The sequence below is a fragment of the Nicotiana tomentosiformis genome, chromosome 8 (genome assembly GCF_000390325.3).
Source record: "Nicotiana tomentosiformis chromosome 8, ASM39032v3, whole genome shotgun sequence".
Lineage (NCBI taxonomy): Eukaryota > Viridiplantae > Streptophyta > Magnoliopsida > Solanales > Solanaceae > Nicotiana > Nicotiana tomentosiformis.
In genome coordinates this window covers 84,130,479-84,152,339 of record NC_090819.1, presented here as the reverse complement: position 1 = coordinate 84,152,339, position 21,861 = coordinate 84,130,479, and the positions used below count along the sequence as shown (strand labels likewise).

The 21,861-nt window shown below is 38.9% G+C and overlaps 2 protein-coding genes across 2 annotated transcripts; one reads left to right on the top strand and one right to left on the bottom strand.

Annotated features, from left to right (window-relative positions):
- Positions 1 to 4,360: 4,360 nt before the first annotated feature.
- Positions 4,361 to 7,746, bottom strand: LOC138897743 (uncharacterized). Its single transcript, XM_070183754.1, has 2 exons — positions 7,612 to 7,746; positions 4,361 to 4,978 (listed from the first exon to the last, which is right to left on the bottom strand). Exons 1-2 carry the CDS (start codon positions 7,744 to 7,746, stop codon positions 4,361 to 4,363), a joined length of 753 nt encoding a protein of 250 aa, XP_070039855.1.
- Positions 7,747 to 18,392: 10,646 nt separating this feature from the next.
- LOC104087847 (uncharacterized) lies at positions 18,393 to 21,685 on the top strand. The gene is made up of 4 exons (XM_009592408.4): positions 18,393 to 18,597; positions 20,236 to 20,287; positions 20,750 to 20,911; positions 21,410 to 21,685. Exons 1-3 carry the CDS (start codon positions 18,510 to 18,512, stop codon positions 20,904 to 20,906), a joined length of 297 nt encoding a protein of 98 aa, XP_009590703.1. The 5' UTR covers positions 18,393 to 18,509; the 3' UTR covers positions 20,907 to 20,911; positions 21,410 to 21,685.
- Positions 21,686 to 21,861: the final 176 nt, after the last annotated feature.

The following is a 21,861-nucleotide window of genomic DNA, read 5'->3' as shown; positions in this document are numbered from 1 at the left end:
AATCATGTAAGTAATACAGAGACAGAACATATAAAGAAGGAAAATCATAGAGGGATTCCATATTAAGGTCGGAATCAGAAAGGATTGAAGCGTGTGGAGGCTAGGGTTTCTCAGAGATGAATGGAATAGAGAGGATTCAGAGGCGACTTGAGTGGGGAAATAAGATTAGGGTTTGGGAGAGGGGATATAAGGAAAGGTGGGGATTTATTATGGGTCGTTGATTATTTGAGATCAACGACCAGGATCAAAGGGAAACAGGGCGGGTCATTTATACGGGTCGTGACCAGGTTCATTAAAAGGGTTGTCTGGTTTGGACTTGGGGTTATTGGGCTAGGTTTTGGGTTCGAAATTAACTCAAACATTAGGCTAAAGTTTTTAAATACATGAAAATTATAAAAAATAATTTATACAAAGTAACTAACAAATAATAAAAATATTATTTGTGTAGTAAAATGATTGAAAATAATAGTGTTTCAATATAAAAATATAAAAATGCTATTTGGGCACAAACACTGTAATAAAATATAATTATGCACAACGTATAGGCTATTATTGCAAAATTATGTAAATAACTTTAAAATACAAATATAACTATATAAAAAATGGGGTAAAATATTATGAAATATATATGTGGATGAAAATAATATATTTGGATGATTAAGTCATCACAAAATAATTTAAAGGGGTAATTAATACATATTCAAATAATTTAAATGCAAGAAAATTAATTTTACAGCTTTAACAATTATGAAAAATTATAGAAAATACCTGTATGACTCTTGTAACTTAGTGATGGTGCAGGAATGATATTTTAAAAGCTTATATAACCTTTATAAAAATATGAGGGCAAAATTGGGTATCAACAGTTGCCCCTTTTTACCCGAAAATGATGAAAGAGTTGTCCGGTAAAGAAAATAATGACTAATTTTGTCCGAAGTGAGTGAGGAATGATGTGTTTCAAAAAAATGGGGACCGAACCCTAGTTCTTGAGTTGTCTACATATCCCTTGTGTTACGGGAGTCAGGCCGTGTGTAGTTCTGGATCCAACAACGAACGAAACCGATGGAGTTATCATAAGAGTGGTCGTATGTTTTGAAAAGGATCTTTTGGATGTGATAATGTATGATTTTAGGTAGAGCTATGAATGCGAATTTGATCTCTACGGATGTATAAGGCAAGTATTTAAATGGTTACAGAACAAAGGATAATCAATTGCTAATCACCGGTTATGTTTGAGGTGATTGAAGGATGTGAATGTTATGAACGGAAACCGGAGCGAGAATTGCTCCTGTTTGTAGAAAGGTTACCTTCAGAGTTACCTGCAAAACTTAAAACACGATGCATGCGAATATATATGGGTTATTGCAAAAAATTTTAATTCCCTTCGGACCATGAGATTTGTCTTTGGACGATGAGGATGGTGTCCTTAGATTATGACGTCCTGAGCCATGGAGCATGTGATAAGGGATTCGCAGGCCATGTAATGGTGTCCTTTTGCCATGAGGATGGTTCCTCCGGACTATGACTCCTTTGAATAATGATATGTAATTTCGAGAGATCCTCAGGCCATGACATGGTATCTTCAGGCTATGAGGATGGTGCCTTCAGATAATGTGGCGATGTTTCAGCCCATGAAATGCAAGTATGCAGTAATATCAATCGTTTGATAAAAAAGATAGGTAATGCTTTGTCACATGCGAGAACGAGACAAGACAAGGCTTAATCTTGTATAAGATGAGGGCAGTGCTTAGCCCGATGCGAAGAAGAGAGACAATACTTAGTCTTATGTAAGTGGAGACAGTGTTTAGTCTCATGCGAGGGGAGACAATTCTTAGCCTCATGTAATGAATGGTGATAATGGTTAGTCTCATGCAAGGAAAGGCAATGCTTAGCCTTATGCAATAATGGAGGCAATCTTAGCCTCGTGCAAAGAATGGTGAGAGTGCTTGGTCTCATGTAAGGAAAGGCAATTCTTAGCCTTATGCAATAATGAAGGCAATGCTTAGCCTCATGCAAAGAATGGTGACAATGCTTAGTCTCATACAAGGAAATGAAATGCTTAGCCTTATGCAATAATGGAGGCAATGCATAGCCTCAAGCAAAGAATGGTGACAGTGCTTGGTCTCATACAAGGAAAGGCAATGTTTAGCCTTATTCAATAATGGGGGCAATTCTTAGCCTCATGCAAAGAATGGTGACAGGGCTTAGTCTCATGCAAACGAAGGCAGTGTTTAGCCTTATGCAATAATGGAGGCAGTGCTTAGCGTCATGCAAGGAAAGGAAATGCTTAGCCTTATGCAAAGGAAGACATCGTTTAGCCTTACGAAATAATGGAGGCAACGCTTAGCCTCATGTAAAGAATCGAGATAGTAGTTAGTCTCATGCAGAGAAAGGCAGCGTTTAGCCTTATTCAATAATGAGGGGAATTCTTATCCCTATGCAAGAAGAGCAATGATTAAATGCGAGAGGGCAAAGTATTTCTTAGCTTGACGCGTTTGCGTTTGGCGACTTATGTCGGTGTGAAGATAGTGATCTTGTTGTATGTTTATATTTGCAGACATTCCTGTTATGTCCACTATGCTTGCATCCAAAGAAAAATTGTGGGTTTTGTAGAGGGGGAAGGTTGGTTCGTGCTCTCGATTCCTTGCTTTGCCTTTGCTCCTGTCTTGTGGTCCTGTTTAAGTCACCCCGGGTAATGCCTTGCTACTATAGAAAAATGAAATTTTCGAAAAACGTGCATTTATGATAAATCGTTTATATAAAAAATGTAATTGTTTGAAATATGCGATGACGCATGAGAGCAAATAATTTTGTCGAATTGGCGACTATGACACGCTTTTGAGACATTGCAACCTCCTTAACTCAGAATTTTGAGGATCCTCCTCAAAATTCTGCCCACTTTAATTGCATACTTCTGGCGATACATTCCTTTGTGATTCTAAACGACGAGATCGGGCAAACTCGAGATCTTGTCCCTATTTCTGACCATAGGGTAGAATGAAGATCTTATTATGATGTGACCGAACCCAAATGGCTGCCTACATATCCCCTCTTAAACGGGAATCAGTTCAAGCGTAGTTCAGGTTACATCAAATAAAAAGTGCAAACATAGTCTTAAACATAATATCTCTTGATTGCGTCCGAATTGATAGGTTTTGGCCAGATCTCTCCATCTATTTATGCAAGTATAAGCGCTCCTCCTGTTAGTACTCGGTGAACCATGTAAGGGCCTTGCCAGTTGGGTGAGAATTTCCCCTTTGCTTCATCCTGATATGGGAAGATTCACTTCAACACCAATTACCCCGGTGTGAATTGCCTTAACCTAACCTTTTTTTTGAAAGCCCTTGCCATTCTGTTCTGGTAGAGTTGACCGTTACACACCACATTCATTCTTTTACCATCAATGAAAGCTAGTTGTTCGTACCGGCTCTGTACCCATTCCGCATCGCTGAGCTCGACTTCTTGTATAATTCTTAAGGAAGGGATCTCTACTTCGGCAAGGATAACAACTTCGGTACCATAGACCAGTAGATAGGGAGTTGTCCCAGTTGATGTACGAACTATGGTGCGGTATCCGAGAAAAGCAAATGGTAGCTTTTCGTGCCATTGCTTGTAGTTGTCCACCATTTTCCTCAATATCTTCTTGATGTTCTTGTTGGCGGCTTCTACGGCTCCATTTATTTGTAGCCTGTATGTTGTAGAATTGCATTGCTTGATCTTGAATGTTGAGCACATGGATGTCATCAGATCACTGTTGAGATTGGCGACATTGTCAGTAAAGATTGACTCAGGTACTCCAAATCGACAAACAATGCGGTCCCGGACAAAATCTGCTACGACCTTTTTAGTTACAGCCTTATAGGACGCGGCTTTAACCCATTTTGTGAAGTAATCTATAGCCACTAAAATAAACCTGTGTCCGTTTGAAGCAGCGGGTTCAAATGGTCCGATGACATCCATGCCGCAAGCAGAGAAAGGTTAGGGTGAACTCGTTGCACTGAATTCGTTGGCGGTACTCGTATCATATCAGCATATATCTGGCATTGGTGACACTTTTGAACATATTTAATACAGTCTGTTTCCATAGTCATCCAGAAATCCCTTCTCTTAATATCTTCTTGGCCAAAGCTAAACCGTTCATGTGAGGTCCGCAAGTTCCGGCATGTATTTCTTCGAGCAATCTAGATGCCTCCTTGGAATTGACATATCGCATTAATCCCAAATCAGGAGTCCTTTTATACAGAGTTCCTCCGCTTTGAAAAAAATGGTTGGCCAATCTTCGAAGTGTGCGCTTTTGAGTGTGTGTAGCATTCTCTGGGTGTTCTCTCTTTTCCAAGTATTCCTTGATGTCGTGGAACCATTAATTTCCGTCCAACTCTTCTTCAACATGAGCACAATAGGTCGGCTGCTTATGAATTCCTATTGGGATAGGGTCAATGAAATTCTTGTCTGGATGTTGTATCATGGAAGACAAGGTAGCTAGTACATCTGCGAACTCGTTCTGAATCCTCGGAATATGTTTGGATTCGATCTTTGTGAACCTCTTGATCAAATCTTGTACACAGTGCAAGTATGGAAATATTTTAGTGTTCTTAGTAGCCCATTGTCCTAGTACCTGGTGTACCAATAGATCAGAATCTCTGATTACCAGCAACTCTTGAACATTTGTGTCAACGACCAACCTGAGTCCCAAGATGCAGGCCTCGTATTCTGCCATATTATTGGTGTACGGGAACCTGAGTTTTGCGGATACGGGGTAATATTGACCATTTTCTGATACTAAGACAGCTCTAATTCCCACTCCCTTGAAGTTTGCTACTCCGTCGAAGAACATCCTCCAACCGTCATATGCTTCGGTAATATCTTCACTTACAAATGACACCTCCTCATCAGGAAAATACTTTTTCAATGATTCGTATTCTCCGTCTACGGGATTCTCCGCCAAGTGATAAGCCAACGCTTTCCCCTTGACTGCCTTCTGAGTTACATAGATGATGTCGAACTCACTTAGCAATATCTGCCATTTTGCTAACTTACCCGTAGGCATGGGTTTCTGAAATATGTATTTTAGTGGATTCATCCTTGATATGAGATATGTAGTGTACGCACAGAAATAATGTCTCAACTTCTGGACTATCCATGTCAAAGCACAGCAGGTGCATTCCAACAAAGAGTAACGGGACTCGTAAGGCGTGAACTTCTTGCTCAGATAATATATAGCTTGCTCTTTCCTCCCAGTTTCATCATGTTGTCGTAGAACGCAGACAAAGGCTCCATCCAACATGGACAGATAAAGCAACAGAGGTCTTCATGGTTCTGGAGGGACCAACACGAGCGGTTTAGATAAATACTCCTTGATTTTATCGAAGGCTTTCTGGCATTCTTTAGTCCAGCTTGTTGCAACATCTTTCCTCAGCATCTTGAAGATCAACTGACATATCACTGTTGATTGTGCTATAAAACGACTGATATAAATGAGGCATCCTAGAAAACTCATCGCATACTTCTTATTCTTTGGCGGTGGCAAGTTCTGGATAGTTTTAATTTTTGACGGGTCTAACTCAATACCTCAACGGCTGACGATAAAACCTAGCAAATTTCCAGGAGGGACTCTGAAGGCACATTTTGCAGGGTTTAACTTCAAATTGTATTTTCGAAGTCGGTCGAAAAACTTCTTCAGGTATGCTATGTGATCTGAGCTCCTTTTGGATTTGATGATAACATTATGCACATACACCTCTATTTTCTTGTGTATCATATTGTGGAAGATAGTCGTCATGGCCCTCGTGTAGGTAGCCCCAGCATTCTTCAAACCAAACATCATTATTTTGTAACAATATATTCCCCATGGTGTGATAAAGATAGTCTTTTCGGCATCCTCTTTATCCATCCAGATCTGATGATATCCCGCGAAGCAATCCATAAAGGATTGGAGCTCATGCTTGGTGCAGTTGTTGATCAGTATGTGTATGTTAGGCAATGGAAAATCATCCTTAGGACTTGCTCTGTTTAGATCTCGGTAATAGACACATACTCTAACTTTCCCATCTTTCTTCGGAACCGGCACAATGTTGGCTAACCAAGTCGGGTATTCAACCACTCGAAGAACCTTGGATTTGATTTGCTTGGTGACCTCCTATTGTATCTTTAGACTCATATCTGGCTTGAACTTTCTGAGCTTCTGCTTTACCGGTGGACACATGTGATTGGTAGGTAGCTTGTGAGCTACTATAAATGCGCTTAACCCAGTCATATCGTCGTAGGACCATGCGAAAATGTCCTCATATTCCCTTAGGAACCTGATATACTTTTCCTTCTCTGACGGATATAGATGAATGCTTATATGTGTTTCCTTGACTATTTCAGAATCCCCTAAGTTAATGGCCTCAATTTCCTCCAAATTAGACTTTGGTTTGTTTTCAAAATTCTCTACTTCTTTGACAATTTCCTCAGGTATTATATCATCTTCCAGATCTTCCGAATCACTGTCCTTATGTTGCGTTGTCTCATTGCATGTCACAGTCGTAGGTTCATCAGGATATGTAATAATTATGCTAAAAATAATGTAGAAAGATAATAATAAATACGAAAAGCAATAATGCATTAATAAAACTTTAAAAATGTCAACAGGTACGACTCGATGGCTCGAGTAATTATTTCAAAACAAAATACTGAAAATATCTTAAATGCTCAAAATAATTTGAAAACAAGTCATGCTAATTTGCTAGGCTACCCAAGAACTCGACAAGCCCGGGATGGTGCAGAAGTCCAGTTCTTGAGAACAACTCCTTCTTCCATTGTCTGAATGGTAAGATCCTCCTCCTCCTCCTCCTCCTTAACAATTGCACTTCAGTCCATGCCTTCTTCATCCAGAAATAGCTTCCTCATACCGGCCAAAATCTCATCTTCCTCAGATCCCCACATTATGTCAGCCTGACGGAATGTCTGGTGCAGAGGTGGTATGAGTTGTTCCAGCGGATAATAATAGGTGCGCCATGGAGGTATCCAATCCTGATGTTCTTGTACGGTATATTCATAACCGAGTCTAAAGGTCATTGCATGATACTATGGTTGTATGGGTTTAGCAATCCCTTGAAACTTTTTACCGAGACCCTTGCCTGGTTCATTTCCCGTCCACAATAATATGCTTTCTATCTTCTTGCTCCACCATCGATCCTTTTTAATTGCATTCACCCGCTCAATGCGATGATATGTTTCTCCACCCAACTTCCTCATTTTTTCGATGACTGGAACGGTCTGGTTAGTGTAGATAGGGTTGCTTTCGTCTCCATGAATGATCACTTCCTGATGATTTCACTCGAACTTCACAGGCTGGTGCAGAGTAGAAGCCACTGCCCCAGCTGCATATATCCATGGTCATCCTAAAAATAGGTTGTAAGTAGCAGATATATCTAGCCCTTGGAACTCAACATCAAACCAAGTCGGACCCATCTGTAGATCAAGGTTGATTTCCCCGATAGTGGCTCTCTAAGATCCGTCGAACGCCTTCACATTCATGCTTCCCATCCGTATCTCGTGCAGGCCTTTACCTAATCTTTTCAGAGTGGTCAGTGGGCATATGTTCAAGCTCGAACCTCCATCTATCTGGACCCTGGCAATGAATTTGTCCTCAAATTGCACTGTGATTTGAAATGCCTTGTTGTGACTCAACCCTTCTGACGATAACTCATCTTCGTGGAAAGTAAATTTGTGACTCTCCAGTACCCGTCCGACCATGTTATCCATCTCTCCGCTAGTGATGTCGGCGGGTACATAAGCTTCACTTAACACTTTCATCAAGGCATTCTTGTGTGCGTCTGAGTTTTATAACAGTGATAAGATGGATATTGGAGCGGGGGTCTTGTTCAAGTGGTCAACAACAGAGTATTCCCTTACTTGTATCTTCCTCTAAAGATCGTCAGTGCCAGTCTTAACAACAGGCGGCTTAGGTGAAGCTTCTTTGCTCGTTCCTCCCAGATTCTCAGGTGTGTAAACTCTGCCAGTTCTAGTCATACCTTGCGCGTTACCTGTTTCTTCCATTTTGGCTTTTCCCTTTCTTCTTGCTTCCGCAACATAATCCCATGGGACAACATCAGGCTCGTAAGATGGTGTGGGAGCTACCATTACAGTGAAGGGTGTAGCTACCTCAAACTCAAATGCTGCCTAGGTTTGTACCACAACTGGTGTGAGGGTGACCGGAGATATTTTAGGAGTGTCTCCCTCTCGAATGAGTCTGATGGACCCTTCCTGATCCCATTCCTCATCAGTTTCTATCACGTTCACCCCTTCACCCCTGTGATCCGGGAGGGGGTTATTGCGGACATTCAGTATAGCTTCCTTTGCTTGTATAACCTTAGTGTCGATCAGCGTCTGAATCTTGTCTTTCAATATGCGGCACTCTTCAATAGTATGACCCTTCATGACTGAATGATAGGCACATGTTTTATTTGGATTGATCCACTGGGAAGGATTCTCAATAGCAACAGCAGGAATAAGGGTGAATTAACCAGCGACCTTCAGTCTCTCATACAGTTGGGCTAGGGGTTCAGCAATTGGGATGTACTGTCTAGGAGTTCTGCGGTCAAAATTTTGATGTGGCTTTAGGTAGTTTTGGCGGGCGGGTGGAGGTGAATGGTAAAATGCAGGTTGAGTGTTGTAGGTATGGTAGGTAGTGGCAAGGTATTGGTACTTTGGGGGTGAGTATTGATATGTGGGTGGCGGTGTATGGTATGTGAGGGGAGACTTAGGGCCTTGAGCTACCATCACAGTGCCCACTTTTTTTTTAGATACCTCCTGATTGAAAGGCTTTATTTGTGGCTTGCAACGCCTAGAAATTAGTCACCATCCCACTCTTGATTTCTTCTTCTATCCTCTCTCCCAACTTAATGATGTCTGAGAACTTGTGATTCTCGATGACCATCAATCTTTCATAATACTGTGGATCTTGAGCTCTAACGAAGAACTTGTTTATTTGTTTTTCTTCAAGTGTTGGCCTTACTTTTGCGGCTTCTGACTTCCAACGAGTAGCATACTCGCGGAAGGTTTCTGTCAGCTTCTTCTTGAGGTTTTGGATATAAAAAACGTCTGGCGCGTTCTCTGTGTTGAACCCGAATCTATCCATGAAATCTGATACCATACTTACCCAATTTTCCCACTTCTTCGGGTTCTGACTGATATACCAAGACAAGGCGTCTCCTGTAAGACTTCGCATGAACAGTTTCATGCAGATTTGTTCATTCTTACCTACTCCTACAAGCTTGTCCCAGTAGGTTCTCAGATGCACCTTCCGATCACCAGTGCCATCGAATATTTCAAACTTGGGAGGTTTGTAACCCTCTGGCAGTTCCACATCTGGCTGAATACACAAATCATCATAGTTTAGATATTTAACTCATTTCCCACATTCAACACTCTAGACTCTCTCTGTATGTTTCTTGAGTTCCTCTGCCATGTCTTGAATGAGAAGGTCCTTTTCAGTTGGCTCAGGTATGTATAAGGTTTGTTGCGGGGTATGAGGTAAGGTTTCTACATATATCGGATTGCTTTGATGAGTTCCTAAAACTTGGCTATATGAGTGGTCGTTGGTTGAGTTTTGGGGATCATGAGTTGGTTGTGGTGCACTTTGGAGAGTGTGATAAGTAGTGGTATGCGGGTATTGAGTTGGATGATGGTGGTATTGTTGAGGGATTTGCACTAGTGGTGGGTTAAGGTTTTGGGGAGGTGCGGGATTATGATACTGGTGTGGTGCGGGAGGATTTGGAGCTATGGGTGGTGGATTCTGGTTTGGTGTGTTTTGGTTTTGGGTAGTTGGATTTTGCTCGTTGATGTCGGGAACATTGGGAGTAAGGAAAAGGTTTGACAAATTTCGGACCTGCTCATGCTCGCCCTATAACTCCAGGATTTTCTGCTCCAAACGTAAGACCAACTCATTCTGCCCTGGGGTGCTTCTACCATCTGAAGTTTTAACATTTTCCTCTATAATAGCATTATCTTTCCGGATACCACTTAAATCATCCATCTTCCCTTTGCCCTTGCCTTTGCTTTTCGGGTCGCTAGGTAGAAGAGGAGGCAGAGGACCTCTGGATCTAGTGTGGTATGCTGATGATGCCAGTATGCACGAACCAACCTTTGGGAGTGAGAATAAATAAAGAAATAAAAACAAAAAGGTAACCAAGTAAGTAAGGTGAAATAAAAGAGTGTTTGCAATATTTAAACATGTTTCACAAAAATTATGCAATAATTTGCGTCCTAATTTGGGGGACCTCATTGTGCCTGAGGTAGGCCTAATCGACACATAGACTTAGAGAAAATTGATGCCAACGTTTGCTTCATCTCATTAGTGCGAAAATAGGCCAAAAAAATCTTTTACTAGATCGACACTAATAATAATAAAATCACTAATGGCATTGAGCCTTATTACATCAAAATCTAATCTAAACTAAAAAAGCAGCAAAGAACATCATCTCCTAATCTATTTGGTCCTTGAAGGACCTTCTCCATGCTTTGCTCTCTTGACCCCATCAATCATGTTTCCTAGATCGCACATGTCCAGCAATACATAAGCCTTTGCCAGCTTTCCTCCTTCATCGATGTTCATGCCTTGACAATCCCAAAGTCTCTTTCTCATCTTCCCTTCTAGCTCCATCAGCCCTTGCTCCAGGTATTCTAATCTCTCTGTTGATTTAGTGACAATCTCTTTCTATTCCCTTATCGCCTCCATGTTTACTTTGTGATGCTCCAGATGCTTAGCTTCGGACTTGAACACCCTTTTGCGTAGCCTCTTGTACTTCACCTGTGCCTCGGCCACTTTATCTATGATCCTATCCTTCAGATTGACTCCTGGTTTGACGTCCCCATATACATCGTCTTCCAGCCATGATAAATAGTAGTACATATGACCGGCGTGATACTTGTCTAGCTCAATAGTTTCTCCTTCCACAATGATCTTTTGGTTTCACATGTGTTGCACTTCAAACTTGAATGGGATGAAATCTCCCTTGAAATCTGCCTTGTACTGGACCATGTTGGAAACCCGAGGTATGATTGTTTTCTTCCAGCTTGCCTCATTACCCTTATAAGAGCGTAAGGGTATATTCCTCGCAACCCGATCAGTACCAAGTGAGTAGTCCCTTTTGATCTAATGATGAACTCACTACTAAGAAACCATTCAAACATCCAATGCACTTGCTTGTTTGTCAAATTGATGAAGAAACGCAACCAACCTACAACATTTCCAGGCTTTGCAAACCTATCTAAAATAAACATCATTTTCTTTGGGGTGATGATTGGCTATGTAGTCATACAGAGGCCTTCGCAGAAGCTGTTGACGATACTCACCCCTCTGAAAGTGTTCTAGAAGCCAGACTTGTAGCAATAGGTTACAACCCTCAAAGTGTCTAAACCCATGCTTGCACCGATCTAGAGCACGGTACATCTCAGCTAAGATCATTGGGATGATAGTATAAGCTTGTCCTTCGATGCCATCCATTAAGGTCCTTGCGACCATGGCTAAGAGAGTGTGAATCCTTCGTCCTTGCATCGAAAAGATCAATAACCCTAAGAAGCAGACAATAAAAATATAAACCCGGCGATGAACCCATCCTAAATAAGTAATGGCTAGTTCATCATGATAAAGACAGTATGATTTGCTATGCCCATAACGCTCGTAAAGAAACTCAAAATGGATGTATGATTTCTTTAGACATAGCGGTTGATCACTCTTCTTAAAACCCAACATATTCGAAACACCGCGCAGAGTGCAATTTTCTGGCACTATCAGTTCCGGACTATCCCATGGTAACTTGTCGAATCGAAAAATAGCTCTTTTCTAGTCCCAGAACATGGTAGCATCCTCGATCAGTTCCCTATTTGGTCGAATGTTCAGCAAAGATGGCAGGTCACCAAGTACTCTTCTCACATGATTTTTATCACAAGGTGCAAGGTCTTTCCACCAGTCAAGTAGAAAAGGCAGGATATTCTGGACCATACCGAACCTGTGGATTTCGTGCTTCATTTTCTGCAAACAAATAAAAGTTAGCCCTTTCCCTCTCGATCAGCATGTTGACACATTTTCTCCAAGTAATTCATATAACATGATAGTGTCCGTTGGGATTATTGAAATCCCGTCAGACTTTGGACAAGGTTTATCTAAGCGGGTTATTACGTCAATAATGCCTCAATCCGTACTAGGTTTAGCATGATGCATGTACATTTCAAATTGGAGTGGGGTTTCTAGAAGGGTCTAGACTGGTACTCTCAAGTGAACAACTTGAGAGGGAAAGGTACGAGACTGTCGACTGCACCGATGATCGACTAGTCTACCACAAATAAGCCTTTCTGATTAAAAAGTGTGATTTCAGGAAAGCGCGGACACTCATCAAGCGCCGCTATGTTGATAATAGGCACGAGTGGAGTATGATGTGGAGCATGCTTTATGTAGAAATAATAACACATTAACAAGCATTTGCATGATGAAAGTACGTAAAAACAACAATTATGATAAAGATGAACAGGAGTAGAAACAAAAGAGAAAGAAAAATACAAAAAGAGAAGTCAGTTTAACTCATGAAAACGTGTGAGAATGTAATGAAGCAAGTAGGAAAATAGGGACTTGAGAGTCATGATATAGCAGTTTTAGACAAGATGAAAGAAATTGAGAGGGGGCATACATATCATAGCAAATAAAAGAGAATAAGGGAAGGGATGTGCATGTCATAGCAATTTAAAAAATAAATATAGAAAAACAAGAAAAATAATTCACATAAGTCAAGTTCATTATGGTAAGAGCCTAAGTATCCCCATCAGAGTCGCCATGCTGTCGCACCCCATTTTCTCGCAAAAGTGGGCTTCGACGTGTAACAACTCTTTTAAAGTTGGTATTAAAAGAGAAGAGTCATCACCTAACGATTTTTAAGGCGAGTTAGGGCACCTATTTACAAGTAGATCTGTTTGACTAGTCAACGCCACCAAAGATCGGGTAAGGGCTCAGATTACCTTAAGGAGAATGTATTAGTCACTCTTCAAGGTCCATAATTGTGGGTCCCGACCGAAATTTACACTATGTGGATTAGATAGTTAAGCTAGGTGATCAAATAGGAAAGGAATAGTATAGACATTGAAGACTCTATTATAACTCATAAGAATAAATAATCGGTACAAATCTTAAAGATTACAAGTGTAAAATTGCATTGGTCTATGTTAAATGACTAAGTGTAAATATAAAAGGGGGGGGGGGAGAGGTCCTAAGTTTTTTAGCCTAAAAGATCACCCCTTGCAACATAAATAATATTTCACAACTCCCTTAAGATAGAGGTTGCTCATATTATTCAGCGGGCACATACTATCATCTCCTGCTACCCGATTACTATGTTGAAGTTGTTACTTAAAGGTGCTCCAGTTTACTTCTAAACCGTATCCTATGCGTGCACTACCCATCCAATGCCTATGGTCCAGGAGGCTTTGGACCTACTATTAGGTGGTTCTAGACTCAACTTAGGTTTCTCAAAATGATAAAACTAAGGGACATCCAAAACAAATAGGACTTCACATAAAGATAATTATAGGCCCAAGTTAGCCCCACACGTAAATAACAAATGCACGCGGGCATATTAGGCAGTACATAGTTTCAGAATTAAGACTTAGAGTCTTATAGACATGGTTTCTAGGCGATTCTGAATTCCAGCATCGGATATGCAACATTATTGTCCTCTCTAAATGGTTTATGTGATGAGGTAGTAAACTATTTGTAAACTTAGAATATTAGCGCTGATTTTATAAGTATACGTCTTAGGTAAGTGACATTGTCCTATAGGCATGATATCTAGATGGGCAGTACACTAAAAGTAATAGAAGCAAATTGACCAATTGATTATTTGAGGTCTTATAGGCATGGTATCTAGGTTAACAAAAACATATGTTATATATCTTATAGGCATGCTGTCTAAATGCACAATAGTAACATAGAATCGAGTATGGTAAAACTTGGACCAACATGTTTAAACAATGTACAAATGAGCTGTGCATGATTCCTATAGACATGATTTCTATTAGTGTGCACAAGTAGAGCAAATTAAACAAAATAGCAAATAAAGCACGTAGACCCTATAGGCATGTTCTCTACCCTTTATGCAAGAATAAAGCACACCCATTCCCCAAAATACTAACGCTCCAATTATTTGTTTACAGATCATTACACGCCCAAAATAAAGAATACATGCTCAAATATTACAAGCTAAAATAAGTATATCCCAATAAGCATAGCAGACCCAAAGAGGAATAACTGAGCAACTTCAAGGTCTTCGGTGATCTCATTCTTCACACAATAATAGTAAACCCAAGCCTAGGAACACCCCAGGACATTAGAGTGTGATATCTGCATGACTCGAACACAGACCCATACCAAGTCTGAAGGGGGAACTAACTTACCCAGCAATGCCAAACTTAACCATATGAGTAACAAATTGTACATAAATTAATCAGACCACTTGAAGTCCACACACTTAGTTCTTAGGACTACAACTAACAGTAGTTTAACTAGAGCAAATAGGCGAGATCACACGAAGTTATATACATAAGATGCTAGAAGTTCAAAGACAGGATGGAACATCATAAACTAACAGACAATCCCAAGTAGAGTTTCAGGATATAATATGATCTAAGATCGACTTAAATACGATCTTGACAGAGGAATCTTGCAGAATCACAGACATAAGCAAGTAAAATTTCTAGCATGAGGGTCTAGTGCAAGTATGATCATAACAAACAGGCTGATGAACATGGTCTGTAACAATCCACTCAACTGGGCATGAGGAATTTTAACATTATCAATCATACACGAAGATTTAAATAACACAAGGACTAATAATGGGCAAGAATATGTCAGATATAGGTTAGCAGGACTAGCCTGCACTAGGCTTAATCACATATAGAAGAAGAGGCCACATATTTAATTCCATCCTAGAATTCTTAGGCAGTATTAAAGAACACCAGATTAAACAAGGTGGGGAACATGCATCCGTTTATAAATATCAGGGAAAGCATGTTTGGGATAATAACACGATCAATAGTTAACTCTAGAAAAGCATTAAGTTGCACATGAATGACTCAACAAGAATTAGAATAGGTTCTGGGCATGACTCAACTCATCACAAGGGTACAGAACAAGGTAAGAAGCTAAACCCAGAATAAGCAACAGTAATAAGCATTTGAACATACAAATTAGAGCAAACATGCTTAAGAAAACAGTATCAAGGCAACAAATAAGCAAATTCGATTAGTAGAAGGCATATTGCCTCAAGAAGAGCTTCAGAGCATACAATAGTATGTTGGTTCATAAAAATCTCATAGAGATAGATATGCAGAGCAGGAACTTAAACGAAAAGAGATTGAAATTGCAAAGGTCATAGGTATTTTCAAGTTACAGATTAGTGAACAAGTAAACAAGAGTAATAATTCAGCAACACTCCAATGTCAATAGCAAAACGAATAGTAGAACCCACGAATCTCAGTGTGTCAGAGTTTCCAAGGGTTTCGAATGAATCCCGGGCAGTGCTCACACTGAGAAAGGTTCGATAATCGAATTTCGGTGGCTTTGGCTTTCAGCCGGCCAAGAGATTAACCCTCAGAGTAGTACAAGACAAGTGAGACAAAGACAGTAGTAGTAATTTTAGTGATTAAAGTTTGCCCAAAGGGAAAATTGGGGAGGGGTTATATAGTGGTAGAAATCGAACAAGCAAATATAGAAAACAATTAATCAAACACAAATAAGAAAAGAAAATATCACATGCAATTAATAATAGAACCGGTAAAGGAAAAATTGAAATTTCAAATCCTAGTTCAACAGAAATCAAAGAATCGACCAAAGATCTTGGTGAATCGACCTCATATCACTTTGCCATGAATGTATACAGACGAAATACCGTCTAAATCTTGAAGATTGTAGATGATTGCACATGACTCAGGGCATGGTACTTGCCAAAAATAGGCAAGTACTAGGTGATACCATAATCGTGTAAGTAACACGGAGACAGAACATATAAGGAAGGAAAATCATAGAGGGATTCCATATTAAGGACTAAATCGGAGAGGATTGAAGGGTGTGGTGGCTAGGGTTTCTCAGAGACGAATGGAATAGAGAGGATTCAGAGGCGGCTGGAGAGGGGAAATAAGATTAGGGTTTGGGTGAGGAGATATAAGGAAAGGTGGGGATTTATTATGGGACGTTGATCATTTGAGATCAACGGCCATGATCGAAAGGAAATGGGGCGGGTCGTTTATATGGATCGCGATCGGTTTCATTAAAAGGGTTGTCTGGTTTGGGCTTGGGGTTATTGGGCTAGGTTTTGGGTCCGAAATTAACTCAAACATTGGGCCAAAGTTTTTAAATACACAAAAATTATAAAAAAAATAATTTATAAGAAGTAATTAACAAATAATAAAAATATTATTTATGTAGTGAGATGCTTGAAAATAATAATTTGACATTCTAAAAATATAAAAATATTATTTGGGCAAACACTGTAATAAAATATAATTATGCACATCATATAGGCTATTATTATAAAATTGTGTAAATAGCTTAAAAATACAAATATAACTATATGAAAAATGAGGTAAAATATTATGAAATATATATTTGGATGCAAATAATACATTTGGATGATTAAGCCATCACAAAATGATTTAAAGGGGTAATTAATATATATTCAAATAATTTAAATGCAAAAACAATAATTTTAAACCTTTAAAAATTATGAAACATTATAGAAAATACTTGTATGACTCTTGTAAATTGGTTATGGTGCAGGAATGATATTTTAAAAGTATATATGACCTTTATAAAAATATGAGGAAAAAATTGGGTATCAACAAATAATCCATTCAAAAACACAGTCATTCGACAACATGGAAATAATACCTGCCATGTTGACTTTGCAATCACCAGCTGAAGATTTGTTTAGTAAGTTCACTAGCTGCTTATACTCATCCTCTGTGAAGAAGTGGCCTTGAGACTGGCTCTCAGCAGAACAGTTCCCTTCAGTAGAACTATTTCCTTCAACTGTTACATTGTTAGCATAGGGCTTGAAGCCACCATCACCCTGCATTGGCTTTCTTTTGCCCTTGAAATTAGGTGGATATCCCACAATATTATAGAAATTCCTTTTGATGCCCCTTATACCCATAATGTTCACAGATTAAATCAAACCTTTTTTCTTTCATCATTTGTCCTCTGCCAGCTAACATGGTCAATGGCTCTTTACTCATGTCCATTACACCAAGAGCCCTTTGGCTTTCTTCTTGTATCACTAAGGCATATGCTTGATTCACTGATAACACAAGTATTTTTAATAAAATTTGACTGCGGGCGTGAGCATAGGTTTCATTTAATCCCACTAAAATTGCACAACACATTGCTGATAAAACATTTCAAAATATGATTTTGACTCCTTACACCTACATCCTCGACCTGGTATCAAGGTATCTTGTTCATCCCATAAGTCTTTCATCTTAGTAAAGTATGTGGTAACAGAATCAGTACCTTGAGTTAGGGTTCCAATTTGAGTCCAAAGATGATAGAATCTAGTCAAGTTAGATTTTTCAAACCTCTCTTTTAATTCAACCCAAACCTTTGCTACATTTGACGCATAGACGATGCTTGGTAACAATTCCTGTGACACACATATTCCAATCCATGTGAGAACTATATCATTACATTGTTCCCACAAATCTGCTAATTTCCTTTGTCTAGACTATTTACATGACATGTTCCTTCTACGAAACCTAGCTTGTTCTTCCCCAATAGAGCCAAATGCATCGATCTACTCCACAATACGTAATTTTCTGGGCATGTGAGCTTGATATCTATCAAAATCGCTCCAGGCGTATCAGATGGTTGGAGATAGAGTGGGTGACGATGGTCAATTTGAGGTGTTGAGGTGTCTCCCATGGCGGACAACTCTAGAATTGATAATGGCAAACCAGCTGGGTGAAGGAGAAGAAGCAGATTCAGAGCCCTAATCGCTGCTCTGATACCATGTTAGAAGAATGTAGAAGCTAACGTGAAGAACAAAGGAAACGAGGAAGAGAGAATTGAGAATGAAATCTGATTCTATATCTCCTCTGCAATGCATGAGCACTGTGCATATATACACTTCACATACATGCACTCCCACTAATTAACTAACTAACCAACTTATTACAAAGTAAAGGCATGTGACTTCAATAAATAGCCCAAGGGAGCGCGGGTGGTCAAGCTCAAAGATTGTCTTACCTTCGAGCTTAAACTCTTTCACTCTGCAAGGGTGTTGAAATGCTAAAAAACAAAACCCAGGGACTAAAGTCTTCATAATTTTGTTTGAAATCTACAAATTGGAAATTGCCCAAATGAACCGCATATTAAATCTGGACAAAAAGCGCGCTCAAATTCATTCACCACATTTCCCACACACACAATCACACACTCTCTCTCTTCACACACACACACACACACACACTCTCTCTGCAAACAGAAAATGGAACCTTCTAGAGACGCTGCTGCCGCCGACGATCAGCTTGCTCGAACTTCTGAAATCGAATCTCAGCTTTCCTCTGTCCTTTACGGTAATCTACACATCCATTTTAATAGAGTATCGATGTTTAAATCACAATTCTCCGTCAATTTGATGTCAACGGAATAATATTTTCTTAATCACAATTGGAGGAGCCATAGTATGTGTTTTACCTTGAAGATTTGCAATCTATTGAATTTGGCTGGAAGTTATGTATGTTTCGAGCATCAAATTGCTAGTTATTGTGTACTACTTCCTGTAGCAATCCTTTTCGCTTATACATAAGCCTTCATTTGCTATTTTTCTGCTTTAGTGTTGCACATGTGGTTTTTTTTGTTGCATTTTTTTTTTTCGAATTTGGTCTTTGATTATAAGCAACGAGTTGTTTGTTATTTTTAATTATTTTTTTCTTCAGTTTTTTTCTTGCCTATGTTGGGTGATTTCTCTGTCTTCAGTAGCTATTGATTGAATTTTTATCGAAATTTTGTATGTTTTCCTAATTTAGTTTTTCCTGAATTAGAGAGAATTAAGATGTTAGATCAATTGTTAGAAACAATTTAGAATTTACATGGTAAACTTGATATATTAAAAATTAGTGTCGTAGTAGCTGTCTAAAGAATAAGGCAGCTGTCTCAATTAACCTTCAAACATTCATGAATTTTCCACATGCAATTTAGACAAGTGCAAATTAATGCTAAGGAATTTGATTGGAATTGAGACTTCAAATGAATAATGAACTGATCTAAACTAAGCTGTTTCATGGTCGTTCAGTGACAACTGGTATGCTGCTTTAAGCATAATTTTTACATCATTTCATCTGATTTTGGAAGTGCATGCCATTGTAAGTTGCGTTTCTCTCCATCCTACTGAAGGCAAAAATTGAACGTATCAGGTGGTCTGAAATAGAAGATATTAAGCTAGTATTCTTGAAGATCCTATGGCATAGAATGACAATGAATTAGCACTTGAATATCTTGGAAACTTATATGTCTAGACTATACATACTTAATGAAAAATAAATAAGGAGCAAATATTGCAATCGCCATATTTCCATTTCTGCTCAAATAAAAAATAGGAACTGGTTGGGGAAGATTGAGAAAGAATGAAGTGATCAGTTTGAGTTGCATGTCTAGATACTGCTGAAGTTTATATTTTAAATATGTTGATTCATGTAGTTTAGCTGACCTATTACGAGCAGGAGCATGCAATTCAATCATGCTTGAGACATAAGCACACTGAGGTTCTCCTTACCTATTAACTAAGTAATTGAGGAAACCGGTAATTCACATCTATAACTTCCTATTGGAGAATTTGTGAATGCTCCAAACTGACATGTCAATGGAAATAATGGAACATCAAGCTAAAAGAAGTAAGCTTCGCTGAATCCCGATATTATTGTTGGTGGTTCATTATTGGGTTGGACTCAATGGAAGAGAATGTAATATTTTTTTTTACCCCTGCAGGTTCTCAATATGATACTATTTGAGAAATCTTTTGAATTTTTTTTTCTCTTTTCCTTTAGTCATTAATGTTACTGGCCTGGTCATGTTGAAATGGAACCTCTATTTTCAGTGGAAAGTTTATAATGTGTTGATATATGTTGCCATCAAATGTTGTAAGGAAATGTTAATATACCTTGTGTAATTACACGTTATGCGGAACTTATTTGTTCCACATAATGGATATGCAGACCTCTCACAACAAGTGCAAGTGGCAATGGAGCACATGCTGAAGATGATAAAGTAAGCTGATTAGCACTGAGACTCGAGGAAGTATATTTTTATCCACATAGCGGCATGAAGAAGTGGGAAATATTTACATTAGCTTTGAAAACTTGTACTTGTACTGTCAATATTTGCCTATTCTGTCCATTGTCACATGTTCTTGACAAATCTCAAGATTACTATTTTTCAAATGTCAATTGCATTATTTTTCGATGTCAACCAGGATTTTGTGTAGTTCTCCTCTGAAGCTATTGGTATTCATATTTCACTCTTCCATCATAGTCTTTCTTGCATTTTTACCGTAACAGCTTGTTCTTTCTTGTAACTATAAGTTAGAGCTATAGACCGTTACCATTATTTTCATTGCATCTACAAACATACCATTATTTTCATTGCATCTACAAAACATTTCTTTCACACTTTTCCTGTCTATCTGCTTGTATCGTGTATACCCTTTCACATTTTTATCACTTTCTACAGTGAAATTGATCAGAGCTCTACTGAAGTAACAGAAGACATGGAGAAGTGCAAGGACTCTGCTCTTGAGAGGAGGAAAACTTTAGAGGAACAGAAGGATAATTTTCAAAGAGCTGCTTATGCTATTTTGAACATGCTGAATAACCAGGAGGGCGGCTAGAACTTGTAAGTATATCAGTGAACCCTTGATCTCTGTTTTTCATAGCATGATTGTGATTTCAACTCATGCATAACTGGTGATGTTTATCTCATTAAGATATATCGGTTTGATTTCTCATGCATTGTTGTCATGCCATCTGATGATCGTGACAGACACATTCTCTTCTGGATGTTCGTTTACTCATTAGGCTTCTTTTCTCGAGTAATATACAGGTGATATAAAATGTAAATATTATGCTAAGTATCAATTTGAACAACTGGCAAAATGTAAACATAGATTCACCATTCTGTTCCTTATGGCTACAGCAGTTTGAAATGCTTTTGACTTGTGATTGTAGTGTTTAACTCTTAAACTGTTGATACTTAATTTCCATATGTTGTAGATCTAGGAATAGATAGCACAATCTGCTCATGTATAATGGTCTTGTATTATAGATGCCTAGTAGCATTAGCTCACAGTTGAGCATCTTCAAAATATTCATCAGGTTTTAATTCATTGTGCAGGTATGTAGACCATATCAGACATGTTGACCCCATCATTCCTCGTTACGATGTAAAAGTTTTAGAGAATCCATGTCACCTAGCTCTGAGGTATTTCAGAAAATAATTTTGAGCCGTACGCCTACCCGTTAAATAACTATTGCTTGAGTCTGAACGTTAATAGTCAATGTATGATCTCTATGAATCATGTGCTTTTGTGCCTGCTGAGTGCTGACTATCCTAAAAGTTCGCTTTTATGGCCTCCTAAGGCAAAAGCTTTAATTCGGATTCTTTTCCAAAGTCGTATAAGTTGTTTCTGCAATACTGGGAAGTATTCTCAAATGTTTAGACCAAAGTCCAAAAATATGTTGCTTCTCCCAAAGTACCTCTAAAGCTCGTTTGGAAAGTGTCTTCAAAATAAGCAAATTCTAAAGCATGATCAAACAACCTCTAGCTTAGTCGAATAGAATATTTCA